Raw genomic sequence first — 13,728 nt, forward strand, 5'->3', positions numbered from 1 at the left:
GATGATTTCAGCGAGTATCAACAAAGATTTTCTCCCGCGGACGCTTTGCATCAACGTGGAGCACCAGCTCATTGGATTCGTGCTTTCCCAAGGGGCAAGACCCCAGTAAACAATTTTTATCGGCCATAGCCACGCCTCCCGAGGAAGTAGGCAAAGCCAAAGGCCACACGAGGAGAAAAGCCTGCACAGCTTCGCATGCCAGGTCGCTACGTGCTGCAATGCTCCCCCGCCACGTTTGCACCCCTACTCGGCTCCCGTGAGCTGTCTCCACGCTCCCCGACTTCTTATTCCGGAAATGGCGGCTCCTTGTCTCACATCACATCCCTATCGTCTTGCCTCGACTCTCTCGGCACTGAAGCCAACATTTCTCATCTTTGAGTAGAGTTCTTGAGAAGCTGAGATCGACTTCGTCAGAGATGCAGAGGCTGCTTGTTCATGGCGCGAGGGGCATCGGTTGCTCTTCCAGGGGTTTGGTGGGCGAATCCTCTGTCATGCCTGCAGTAGGCAACGGCGTTCTGCTAACCAGGGTGAGTTCACCAATTGCAATTGTCCTTGAATTTCATGCTTTCTTCCGTGTTTCATTGCCCTGGCCACGGTTTCGCTATTCTGTACTCTTCAGCGGTAGCACCATGTGGAGTGGAAGAGCAAACTAGATCTAATGTTGTGAATTTTGTAAGAGTAGTATCCTCTTGCGTAGTAGAATATATACGGGAGATATGTGATGTAAGACTGCTCAAAATCTTAGGATGGGATTCTTCATAGTAAATCTTTTGATAGGAAACTATATAAAAAGGGAAAATAGTGTCCTTTTAAGAAGGTAGACAAATCTGCAGTTCAGTGCAGGAGACGTGATGCATAAATGTTCAGGTCGCAACTCACATATGCAGTTTGATGTCAGCCAAATGCAGCATGCACCTACTGCTGGAATTGATCTCTAGTAGATTACTTTTCTATTGTGTATTTTATAACCTGTCATTTTTCCTTGGCAGTATCACTCAACCGAGAAACACGATGACAGCGACACTACACTGGGCGAAATCGGAGAGAAAGCGAGAACAACGGCAGAGGAGTTCCTGAAGATTGCCAAGGAGAAGACCGAGGAGGTCACCGAAGAAGCAAAGGAAACAGCGCACGAGACCAAGGAAGCGGTGCTCGGGGAGTCCGGCGACGAGAAGGAGTCGTTCAAGCAGAGGGTCGAGCAGGGGAGGTACCACCAGAAATAGGCGGCAGGCGTTTCTGCTCTATCGAAGTTGCTACGCTAGGCTTGCTAGTCCACTCTTCAGATCAGGTGGCCTTTGTTTTTTTTTGTGTGTGATCATCAGTGGCCTTTGGTGCAGCATGTTGTCCCTTTGTAGACTAAATAAGGCTTTGCCTTTAGTCATTAGTGGACGTTGGTACTATACTGCGTGACATTAGCAGCAGAATAAATAAGATTGAGCTTGTGAAAATGTTCGTGAATCGTCGTTTGGGGATGTTTGACTGCAACTTGAGCGCACTTTGTAAGAATGTTATTTGGATGTTTTGGACAAAGGGATAATGCTCTGTGAGATTGAGCGTCAGATGGCGATGGCTCATGATTGATTGGATCTGCATTTTGTTCGTCAGAACTCAGAAATACAATCTGTTCGTGCATATCGAGAAAAAACAGTAGTCTCGTGTGCGAAGGGGAGAAGGGCCAAGCCCACAACAAACGGGCCGAACTAATTGTAGCCCGCACGGCACCGACTCTGGTCTGGTCGGGGGCGGCGGCGCTTGCAGAACAGATCCGCGACGAGAGAAAGATCGGAAAAGAAATAAACTTTACGGTGCTAGGAGACAGAGGAGGCGTCGGCGGCGATGTCGATGGCGATAGCGCGTTCGGTGTTGGCGCAGGCGGCCTGTGGCCGCCACGCCTCCCAGCCACTTGTTCCGGCGAGGGCCGCCCTGGAGCCGTCTCTCCCGTCCGCTGGATGGATGATGCAGCGGAACACAACTGCAAACACCGTGGGCAAGCGGTTTCTGTCCGGCAAGGTTAGCCCCATACTCTGTTTTTCCATCTACACTCTTACCTTTTCATCGGTATTGTCGATGGAGGATTTTGTTCTAGGGTTTCGTCGTCACCCTCCCTGGATGACGATTTTGCGCCGTTGGTGCTATCAGATTGGCAAAACGTTGTCTCGAGTAGTTAACAATCTTGCACGTAAGATGAAACATGACGTGGGTAGCAAATTGTAGGGAAGATGGTTTCGCGAAGATTTCAGACAAAGTTCAGATCGCTGTGATCTTCATGGGTGTCCCATATTCCCATGTAGGAACTACAAATAGATCGGGCTCTCTCTTTAACTTAAAAATTATGCTTAGTGTGGATGGTGGAATCCTACCCCTTTTTCCTGTGCTGTGACGGCATACCTAATAATTTATACTCCCTCCGTCCGTTTTTAGGTGACCGACCGACGTTTTTTCGAAAACCCCCCTAAGCATTTTCCGACCAAACGCGCGGTCCAACCGACAGAGTCTCTTCCGCGCGACCTTTCCTTCCGCGTCACAAGCCCCAACCTTTTCTTCCTCGCGCTCGTCGACGGCGTCCGCCACCCGACGCCGCTCCCCCTCCGTCCCCACGCCTTTTCCCTTGCTCGTGACGCCGTCACCCTCTTCTTTCGCGTCTCCGCCGCTCTCTCCTTCTCTCGAATCGCGACCGCTCTCATCCTCCCGTGCCCAGCAAGTTCATGCTAAAAATGGGGATTTTTTTCCTCCGGATCTCTCATGGCGGCGGTGTTGGCAGCATGGCGGAGCTACAGCTGGTGGCGGCTTGTGGAGATCCAATCTCGCTGGTGCTGCTGGTGGTAGATCGACGGAGCTCCAATTAGGTGGTGCTGCTGGATCCGCCCAAGCTGGAGCTAAAAATAGCCACTTTGCTCTGGATCCGCCAAAGCTGGTGCTGCTGGCGGTATAGTTCGTCCGCCGGTAGCAGTCGTGGGCGCGGCGGTCGGCGGCGGCGTGCCACATCAACTTCATGGTAAGGTACGTATCCTGCCGCATATCTCAGATATGTCTTCTTCTCCCTCAATGCTTACACGGCTCTGCAACTCTCTTTCTTTTAATTTCTAGTCTAAACCATGTTGCAATTTGTGTCGAGGAGAATCAATGGATGCTGCAATTTCTGTGAACTATGGGTTATCTCAAATCTTTTTGGGTTTCTCTGTAAGAGATTTATGAACCAAGGATGCTGTAAGAGATTTATGAACCACTGAATCCAAATGTTGATATTGCAGTTTATGAACCACTGAATCCAAATGTTGACATTGTAATCTTTATAGCACAACTATACCACATATGCTTGTGATGAAGCATATATAGTCTGATACTCCACAGGAGTAGCACATAGTCAATTAAGTTGATCCAAAAACACATCAGAATGGTTGCTAGTGTGAGTGCATCAATGGTTGATGCATCATGTCCATTAATCTTTCAAAGCTATCCTGGGTAACAACCCTGAGTTATGGAATGATCTTGATAAAACTTGCAAATTTATTTTCCACTGTTTTGATGTGGATGTTCTAGAAACAGGGGAGGTCATGCCAATTTTTGCTGATTAGTTGGCTTGACTATTTTCTTATAGCAGAGAAAATTCTTAGATTTTCCAAGAGAAATATATTGTGGCAAACCTGAATTGACAAAGTAATCTAAGCCTCCCTGGTATCATTCATATCGTGGTGAACCTGAACTTGATACTGCAGGAAAGAAGTGGTTTCAGTCACACTGACTGACTGTTTCTCAATAATTGAACTTGTGCACATTTCTCCAGAGTATAAATCTCAGCATCGCTGATGTAGTCAAATGGGGATACCATACAGGCACCACATTTCTCCAGAGTATTAATTAATAGTCTGTCTACTAATAATAGTCTGTCAACTAGGTTTTGAAAATATTTCAACAAAGCACCACATTGTGTGAATCTAGTCTATTCAGAAAGCATTTTCTACGTGCAGATGTCATGCTCCTCATTAACTGCGACGCATTCTGATCCAGGGAAGAGCTTTTCAAATATTTATACGCAGATGCATCCTTTGGTTTCTTCACCTTCAGAGGCATCAAGGGAGTATCATCCTCATCTGTAAATGAGACAGTAAATGAGACATGCAGTAAGGAATGATTAGGCTAAGAAATAAATCCTTAAGTTCTCAAAGGCCTAGAAATAAATCCTTACCTAAGTTCTCAAAGGCAAACACATTATGGTCATAAATAGAGTACATCCTCTTGGGGCGTGGAGGTGGAGTCGAGGGTCTCTCCGGGTTGGTGATTTTAGTAGCACTTGGGGCACACCTTGGCATCACATCTTTATTATCCAAAACTGACATAGGAGATGCACCACTGCCAGCTTCCTGTAGCAAGCTTGAGAACCACGGAAACATGCCCTGTCTAACATAGAAGAGCATATATGCTTCTTGGTGTAGTGCACTTGTCTCAGTAATTGAATCAACCTGCAACACAATCATGACTTTTACAAGGTGAAAACGCTCTATCGTGAAAAGAAAGAGCAAATGACTTGTGACACTTACAAGCGAGTCGTTCATCAAGTGCCAACTGCTTGGTGAAGAACGAATGGCGCATACATAATGGCCAAAGCTAGGTAAGCCAGAATGCTTAACAACGCCATAAAGATCATATTTTAGGTCCTGATGCATGTGAAAATACATGCAAAACATCAAAATATGCTTAGTGATAATCCTACAATACGAGAAGAGCACAAAAACTCACTTCCTTGTCTGGATTACTGTGGAATGGCTTCAAATCAAGTTCTGATGGGTACACCACATGTTTCTCAATCTTTTCAATGGAACCATCAAGTATGGCGAAGCGCTTTAGTTGAAATGCAAGGACATCTGGTGCTTTATCAAGTAGAAGTTGCTTGTCCTTAGAAACTTGACCATTACAACTTCCACATGTGAGCTTGTTCATAGCATCACCGATTTGCTCCACCTTAGTAAAAGATTCCAATGCAGCAGCAAGGTCATCAACCTGATCAATCTCCAAGCTAAGATCAAAGAACGGCTCGAATGTGTCCGAGCAGTGGCCACATCCACGGCATGTCAACTATACAAATAGGATTGCATTAGTTGGAACACAAGTGCAAAGGCAACAAATAAGCAATGACAAACAAGCAAAGACAAAGTATACATACATGGCTTTTCATTCGACCACCAAAAACCTGCTTGACAATACTTTCATCGTCAATAAACGAGGGCTTCCCCTTTGACTTGGGATCAAGGGTACACTTATGCAAATTATCCAACAAGCAACGAAGGAACTCATGTGCATCCTCTTGTTGTCCTGGTAAAAAATCTGAAGATAATTCTGGCAAATCTTGTCAAGGAATAGACAGAATTTAAAACATTGCTTGCTTGTTGTTAAGAGAAAACGAATGCTCAATCCAAAGGATACTGCTTAAATTATCTTTGAACCTTGTTGGCACTAAAACAGACCCAGACCTTTGAATCGATTCTGCCATATGTTCTTTAAGGGCGCAGAAAGAACAGAACCCATCTTCATCATCTATATGGTAACACTAGAACAAATCATGCAAAGCAAAGAAAAATGGATTTGGCGGCATTTTAACAAAACAAAAAGCTATTTACAGAAACAATACATACATGAGCATGGAGTGGAGTGGTAAGTGCAACCGAGCTTCTTCAGAAGTGGGACAGTATGAGTGAGGCACTGAAGAATTGCATTTAGAAAACATGTGTTACCCAAATTCCGAAGACCAGCTCCCTGCACAAAGGAAATATTGGGCTCCAACATATGACATCACTAGGAGTATTAAAATGTTACAGTAGGACTATTACGTACCACTAAATGGGGTTGTCTCAATGAAATGGGCGGTGAGTGCTGCTTAGTTTCCACCTGCATAAATTTCAGAATTCAAACTCAATTTATTTTCTATGAGCAACAGATAATGTAAACACTAGTTAAATTTTAAGTACCTCTGCTGCTTGTATAAGGTTTCTGATCGTAACAAGTAGGTTCGCCGGGATTGTTAGAGCAATTCCAAGACGTCCTTCTGCCTGGAGCCTGTCCTTATACAAGTGGGAGATATCGTAGCCTATCCCTCCTGCTTTGTTCATTATCCCAATCATACATGATTGCAATGTCAGGAAGCTTCGAGACAGTTTGTCGACCTCGTACAGCTTATATTCTTCCTCCACACCTTCTATCAACTCCCTTATATTTCTTGGTGATCTCGTATCAGTGAGTGACTGCAGGGACCTAAAGTGGCATAGATCGAGCACATTTAGGTCAGGGCTATTTGGAGGTTGCTGGAACAATTTGATGTCCAAATCAGTTTGTGCTACGGCCTGTCGGAAACCCTCATCATTAGGGAGAACGTGAGGTTTGGCATTGTCCTGCTGGATGAAGATTGTTCTACCTTCATCCTCATCAGGCCACTTGTCCTGGATGGCAGGAATCACTAGCTCGCAGAGGTAGTTCCTCATGACATCTCTGGTAACTTTCACTGATTTTAGCTCGATCGTTCCTTTTTCTCTATTCTTACTCTTTTTAGCAGCTGGAGTTTCCTTAACAAAGGCCCAAGTTCCAATCTTCCCATCAAAGGTGACTTCGCCAGAGTCACTGTACCTTGGCCTGGCAACCGCCGTTAAGAACATCACTTTCCCGATGCTATTTTTGTTTTTGACGGTGCGCAAGGGTTTAGGTTCTTTGGGGTGTAGGTAGTACGTGTTCCTCTCCCTAGTCATAACGAACCATTTCTCATCTATGTGTACCATGTCTTCCATATCCTTAAATGTTGGCTCGGGAGATTGTAATGAGTTCTCATTGAGCATCGCAAGGCAGAATTTTAATCTCTGGATCTTATTTGCTTCCGTCATCAACGGCTTTAGGCTATTCGTGTGGCGTTTCAGCTCGCCCCACTTAAACCTACAGTGTAAGGTTGATCGCTTAACACCCAGACACTTTGCCAAGGATCGGATCGTTCTCCTTTTATTCAGTGGGATTGTTGTTACCCTCGAGAGGTCCAAATCTAATCTCTTACGGCCAACATTACCTTTCTTTTTATTTGAAACATCAACTCGTTGCCCTTTTCCAATCTGTTCTTGGGCTAAGTTCCAAATCCTTTCGATTGTTCGTTTACTTGTGTTTAGCATGTTTGCTATGAGTTTCTTATCCGCCGTTTGAAACCTTCCATCTCTTCTTTTGATTACTTCCAAGGCAAAATAGGCACCATATCTCTCCTCATCTCTCAGTTCCTTGCCTTTCCGCTTGCCTCCAAGTTGCTCTTGCATCATCTCCTCAGGTCGATCTGGGACACCTTCCAAGCCTCCATGTTGCTCTTGCATCATCTCATTAGGTCGATCGGGGACACCTTCCAAGCCTCCAAGTTTCTCTTGCATCATCTCATCAGGTCGATCGGGGACACCTTCCAAGCCTCCAAGTTTCTCTTGCATCATCTCATCAGGTCGATCGGGGACACCTTCCAAGCCTCCAAGTTTCTCTTGCATCATCTCATCAGGTCGATCGGGGACACCTTCCAAGCCTCCATGTTGCTCTTGCATCATCTCATCAGGTCGATCGGGGACACCTTCCAAGCCTCCATGTTGCTCTTGCATCATCTCATCAGGTCGATCGGGGACACCTTCCAAGCCTCCATGTTGCTCTTGCATCATCTCCGCCGAACTCAAATTGAGGCCAAGGACACCAACCAAGCCTCTCTGTTGTTGCTCTTGCATCATCTCCGCCGAACTCAAATTGAGGTCAAGGACACCAACCAAGCCTCTCTGTTGTTGCGCTTGCATCATCTCCGCCGAACTCAAATTGAGGTCAAGGACACCAACCAAGCCTCTCTGTTGTTGCTCTTGCATCATCTCCGCCGAACTCAAATTGAGGTCAAGGACACCAACCAAGCCACTCTGTTGTTGCTCTTTCATCATCTCCGTCGAACTCAAATTGAGGTCAAGGACACCAACCAAGCCTCTTTGTTGCTGCTCTTGCATGTGATGTGCTCCACGAGTCTCATCATGTGATCTCGTTCGAGGGAATCCCAATCTCATCTGGATCAAAGGTTCGGAGAAGATGTCCTTCTCGCGCATTCTTTCATATCTCCACATACCTTTTGCACTAAGGGGTAGTTTCTTCCTCTCGGAAACAAGCTTATATAAGTTGTCGCCAACAATTTGTTCCATCATATAGCTATTGGAGAGCACTATTGGGTCATCATATTGGAGGCTCATCTTGTTGTCCATTCTCTTACGCTTGTTGCCCATATCCTATAAACATAAAAAGAAGTTTAACATGTTTCATACTTTTTCCATGTAAACATGCAACAAAGGAGCATTGAAAATGAGATCTTTGTCTTTGCGGGTATTCTATAGCAACTATCTTTGTGACATCTAACAGCAACAGGTTGGTGAAGCGATAAGGTCAGCTGAACAATGAGATGCTGCATCATGGAACATTGCTCGCATAAAGTGATAAATCTAGGTAGTTCAACATCCATTTGCTTGTAGGGGCTAAATCAGCATACTGTAGCTGTGACTTAGTCACACAAAGTCAGCATTCTGTAGCAAATATTGTGACATCTAACATCAACATGTTCAGCTGATTAGAAGTGCACAAATGTCCAGCTTATTAGAAGTGCAGAATTGTTCAGCTTATTAGCAGTACTGTGACATGTTGCTGTTCGTTGACTGAATTGAGACATGTCATTCAGTATCATTTTCTGAACAAATATTCTTGACTGAATTTTATTTATAGTAAAGCAATAAGTTGAGCTGATTAGAAGTGCACACTTCCTCACAGGTACTCCCTCCGTTCAAGCAATACTGAGAAACGTGAAAGGAAGAATCGTTCGAGATCTTACTTCAGTCAAATTCAGGGGAGCAGCAGTGAGCTCCAGGACCTCAGATTCAGCACTAGCAACCAAGAGGACTTAAAATTCAGCACCAGTGAGCTACACGGGCGACCTGTTCATTGACCGGCAGCACAAAAACTTGTTCCTTCACTGGCAGCACCAACGGCGGCGCCGCTGGTTCTTGATCAGCGGAGGAGCACCAAGACGTCCAGGAAAACCACCAGGGAATCGAGAGGGGGAAAGGGTCCCGGAGGAACAGATTATCACCCTGAAACCGTTGAACAGCTCGGGGAAGCCTGAAGAGCGGCGACGGCGTCGAGCTCGACCGGCCACCGGAGTTGGAGGAGACGCCTGGATTCCTTCGATTCACGGATTCCCGACAAGCGTGGATCTATGGCGGAGATCCTGTTCTTCTCTAGGTGACGTAGATCATGCGCGTGGCCTCTGTGGAGCTCGAGCTCGTCTCCTCCGGCGAATCCTGCGCCACACCTTCGTCAAAGCTCGCTCAAGCTCGAGCACGTCCTGGAAGAGGGAAACGGAGGGCGCGGAGGCGGCGGAGGGCCTGGAGGGCGTGGACCTCGAAGAGGAGGACGGAGGGCGAGAGGTCCTCGACGACCTCCTTCCTCGCCCCCGTCGATGGCGGACGGCGGGCCGGTCGGGGAAGACGGTGGTTTGAAATCCGAAATTTAGGACTGCTTTTACACGGTTTAGATGTAGTAGGGGGGTTTTCGAAAAAACGGAAATGAACTAAGGGTCGGACGCCCTTTTCCGGACGGAGGGAGTACATTTTTTATTATGGTTGGAAAAAAAAAGAGCCATCCATCCAAGACAACCAAATAGTTAAAAAAATAAGAGGTGCAAAATTTAAATAATATTGAAAAGTACAATGTGGGACCATTAGATTTGATTGTCCTTTGCAATGCTGACTAAATAGCAAAAGAAAGGTGTGTTAGTTATATTATGCAAACGTAAAAATTATGATATTGGTGAAACAAAATGCCTATAGAATTAGGTTTCATTTCGAAAGCGGTTATAGTAAACACAACAATGAAAATACTTTTTAGCTGAAAATATGCATTTGTGCCTAATTGTTTTAGCAACACATGTTAACATAGCGTTGAATCCATAGTAAGTACATGAGTGGAAATGAAATGCTAGTGTTTCACTAGCATGTGAAATGCTCGGTCATTTGTTCCTCGTCCCATGACAACATGTATTTAAGTGGGTAAGCCCGTGTAAAGTTGAAGTATAGTAATCTTTTGTAGGTGAGGACTAATTTAGGAGCCAACACATACCAGTCCATTTGTTGTGGTATGCCGTGTATCATATGGTTTTCCACTAGGAAACGTTATGGGCTCATGTGTTTTTACCAAGGCTTGGTTAATGATGACTCAAGGGACTTCACCTAGGAAATGTTGCATTGGCAGCATTTCTTTGCTATATGATCAACCCATGGGATTTCACATCTATGAGGAATACCCCGACAATTTTCGTGGTTTCAAAGGTCTATATGAATAATGTACTATCAGTCTCTACATTATAATGTGTGCATTATATGTATTAATAAACCGCAATAGTTGCAATCACGTAATATGTCGTCAGTTGGGAATAACTCATGGGGATTTTAATATAGGGATTTCATGTTCTCGCGTAAATTTGGCATGCGCCATTAAAAATCGAGTAATTGGATGTATGCCACTAACTTTGATAACTTTGTTTTCTATGCCACTGGAGAGACATGATGCCGGTTACCATTAGGTTGGGCTAACTTCCATCTCTAACTTGTTTTCTTACTTTTGGACCCACCACCAATTCTCTTCGGAAGGAGAGGAGAGAGAAACATATATATTGTTTTCTATGCCACTTGTTTTCTTACATCTGGCGCCCACCCTCCGAACATATACTCCCTCCATCCCTAAAAAGTTGTTTAATTTTATCTAGATACAGATGCATATAGACATAAAAAGATATTTTAGTTATAGATACATTTGTATCCAGAAAAGGTTGAGCAGTTTTTTTTTTTTTTGGAATGGAGTGAGTACTTATTTTTTGACATGCGCATCCCATGCCATTGCCCCACCGGTAGCAACAATTGAACGGTCAACAAAGTCTCCCTAACCCTGACTATGGCGTGTTGCACGTGTTCTGGGCATGTCGTAGACATGTGGGTCGCGTTCCAGCTTCTCCATAACGCTACGTATGATCATAATCATTCGCTGCGAGGCATTCATTTGAAAAAAAATGTAAACTCCATCAACAGATATGAGTATCACACATGTTTTGATCAAATATGAGTTAATAATATTGCACAAAACACTTGGTTTAAAGGATTACAAATTAAAACGATATACTAGAATAGAACCAAAAGGCTGTTGGTGCTTCTCTCCTCTCTAACAGTGAGCTTCGCCGTTCTGGCCAGCGAACTGGTTAGAGTCGTGCAAACCTTTTGTCTGCATTTTTTTTTTGGATCCATGGAAAGATGTGGATGATGATCCGAAGCTTGGACCCGTACTTAGAGACTCATAGTTTTAGGGGACCGCGGGCACGCAGTTGTGAACGAGCTTGACTTCGTACACCGTTGGGAGGTTGCCCAGGTGCAGCATGCCTTCAGGTCAAATCGAAGTACAAGCTGTCTGCAGCTTCAGGTCGAAGTACGAGCTGTTCAAAGTCTGGAGCATCTCCACCACCTCACCGCCAAAGGTTTTGAGGAGCCGATTCGGTGACTTCATCCAGCTGCTCTACGGCACCAAAGTGCGTAGAATTGTCATCAGTGCGATGGGAAGAAGCAGCGATGGCGGCCGGCACTGACAGGCTTGGTGTCAGCACGACCGCAGATTCACTCGACTCCACAGCCCAGATAGGCACGCCTCGGGATGGACAACTTGACAATGCTGCCCATGTACATGGCAAAAGGGACGCCAGGGCCGGTCTTGGCTGCATGGATGACAGGCCCGTCTGTGGCTTTGGAACGACGCAGGGGGATGGAGAGGGTGCCGTCACGAACCTATGGGGGCGCTGAGGACGAGCCAAACGGTGGCGGCAAGAAGAACTTGGCGGCGGAGGAGGCCGACAGAGCCAGAGCAACGGGCACGGAGTCTGCAGAGCTTGACTTGAACATGCCTTGTCGTACCTCTCCATTGGTTGGATGGAAGGGTCGCCGGAGACAAACGCTGGCTTAACTTGCAAGATGGGTCTGAAAAGATGGAGCTCCACCCACCAGTGGCGAAGCTAGAGTGTTTTCTCATTGGGTTCAGTTAACTTTGTTACTGTGCAATCTTTCACTAACTTTAATGATAAAGACTATAATAATGAACAATTTAGAATTTTCATTGGGTTCATGTGAACCCAATTGTTGTACTACAGTTCCGCCACTGCCACCCACAAGGCGGAGACCTTGGACAGCACGGGGAGATAAGCAAGCGCGAGGAGGAGATCTCGGATCTGGTCATGGCAGAGGGGGAGATGGCTGAAGCAGGGAGGTGCACATGAGCACCACTGCTCCAAGTTAATTTTTAAAAATAATATTTTTTTGTTTAAAAAAATTGTCACATTTATTTTTTGAATACATACACATGTCCTGAATGCTCGTGTGAAGTTTTAGTAGAAATTGCATTGTATTTTAAGCTACATGAAAAAAAAAACAAATCTATGGAGATATTTGTCAAAAATTTGTCTTTTTTTTTGTATAGCTCAAAATACGACATATTTTCCTCCAAAATTCCTACCGTACCTTCAAAATGTTTATATGTATGTGGGTATTTAATTTTAGAAAAAATAGAATCCAAAAAAGTGATTTTTAAAAACCTGCTCATGTGTTAAACACACTTTTCGCCTTTTGTTCCACTTCTTTTGACGGTGAATGAAATGCAACCGTGAAGGAATTACTTGCTACGAGTTTGAGCACATACTTTTATAGTTTGTTTCGTTTCTGCTAAGTTCTATTTTTGTAAATGTCATATAATCATGTATTGCCTCTGGTTTACGTTGCAGCAACGGCGCGGTGATTCCATTTTGGATAAGCTGCCTGATTTTGAAAAGTATGTTCCTCTCAGTAATGTTATGGCGCTGTGTGCTTTCACTTGGGGTGTGTGTACAATTGTACCCTACATAATTGATAACCTCAAAGGGATAGAGGATAATGACAAGGCTAGGGGCAAAGATGGTCCCGAGAAGAGTCGTAGATGAAGATATTCATGATAATATCTCTGACCGGTTAAAGGAAGCGTGACGCGTGACGCCCTTAATTAGTGTACAGTAAACATTTAGCTATTGCAGTTTCCAAGCTGTGGACACGGTCTCTGTGTTATCAGTGTTATCAGATCCAGATAATTGTATCTCCTCCAGCAGTGTTTTGAGTGTGGTATGTTGATGTGTTCTTGCGTTAAAATGAACTACGGAATCTATTTTCGTAAATGTTATGTAATCATGTCTCGTGGTTAATTTAGCCGGGACCATATAGCATATTAGCATGGTTCCATTTGGGATAAGCTGCCTGATATTAGTGAGTATGTTCCCGGAAATTCAATTCGGCACATGGAAGCATATACTCCTGCCACCGGAAAAACATTTTGACATGTTTAAAAAATTCGAACAAAAAATTTCTCGCTTACGTATCAACATGTTACGTGCGCACATCAAGTCTTGCGAAAAACTGACATTTTTTGTGACTTGTGTGAAAAAGATAAACAAAACGTCTCGTACAACTTTTTCTTACAGAAAAATTTGTCTTTTTTACAAATGACACTCAAGATGTCAGTTTTATGTGGAACCACTTTGTGAACGTGTAGAATTTTGAGATGTATCCACTAAATTTTATGTTCAAATTTTTCAATATTTTAAAAGTGCATTTAAAATGAAGTTTAAAAACCGGAAGCATATGCTCC

At 44.5% G+C, this 13,728-nt stretch overlaps 2 protein-coding genes across 2 annotated transcripts; one reads left to right on the forward strand and one right to left on the reverse strand.

Annotated features, from left to right (window-relative positions):
- The first annotated feature begins 300 nt into the window (after positions 1-300).
- LOC127306047 (uncharacterized) lies at positions 301-1,452 on the forward strand. Its single transcript, XM_051336647.2, has 2 exons — positions 301-527; positions 990-1,452. Exons 1-2 carry the CDS (start codon positions 417-419, stop codon positions 1,221-1,223), a joined length of 345 nt encoding a protein of 114 aa, XP_051192607.1. The 5' UTR covers positions 301-416; the 3' UTR covers positions 1,224-1,452.
- Positions 1,453-4,707: 3,255 nt separating this feature from the next.
- Positions 4,708-5,523, reverse strand: LOC139831999 (ubiquitin carboxyl-terminal hydrolase 21-like). The gene is made up of 3 exons (XM_071821392.1): positions 5,463-5,523; positions 5,162-5,343; positions 4,708-5,073 (listed from the first exon to the last, which is right to left on the reverse strand). The coding sequence occupies exons 1-3, from the start codon at positions 5,521-5,523 to the stop codon at positions 4,708-4,710; spliced, it is 609 nt and encodes a 202-aa protein (XP_071677493.1).
- Between the last annotated feature and the right edge of the window lie 8,205 nt (positions 5,524-13,728).

The sequence above is a fragment of the Lolium perenne genome, chromosome 6 (assembly GCF_019359855.2).
Source record: "Lolium perenne isolate Kyuss_39 chromosome 6, Kyuss_2.0, whole genome shotgun sequence".
NCBI lineage: Eukaryota > Viridiplantae > Streptophyta > Magnoliopsida > Poales > Poaceae > Lolium > Lolium perenne.

Coding starts and splice junctions, on each gene's coding strand:
- LOC127306047 (XM_051336647.2), top strand. CDS start 417: ATGCAGAGGCTGCTTGTTCATGGCGCGAGGGGCATCGGTTGCTCTTCC. Junction 528..989: donor ACGGCGTTCTGCTAACCAGG/GTGAGTTCACCA, acceptor TTTCCTTGGCAG/TATCACTCAACCGAGAAACA.
- LOC139831999 (XM_071821392.1), bottom strand. CDS start 5,523: ATGGGTTCTGTTCTTTCTGCGCCCTTAAAGAACATATGGCAGAATCGA. Junction 5,344..5,462: donor GAATCGATTCAAAGGTCTGG/GTCTGTTTTAGT, acceptor TTCCTTGACAAG/ATTTGCCAGAATTATCTTCA. Junction 5,074..5,161: donor GTGGTCGAATGAAAAGCCAT/GTATGTATACTT, acceptor CTATTTGTATAG/TTGACATGCCGTGGATGTGG.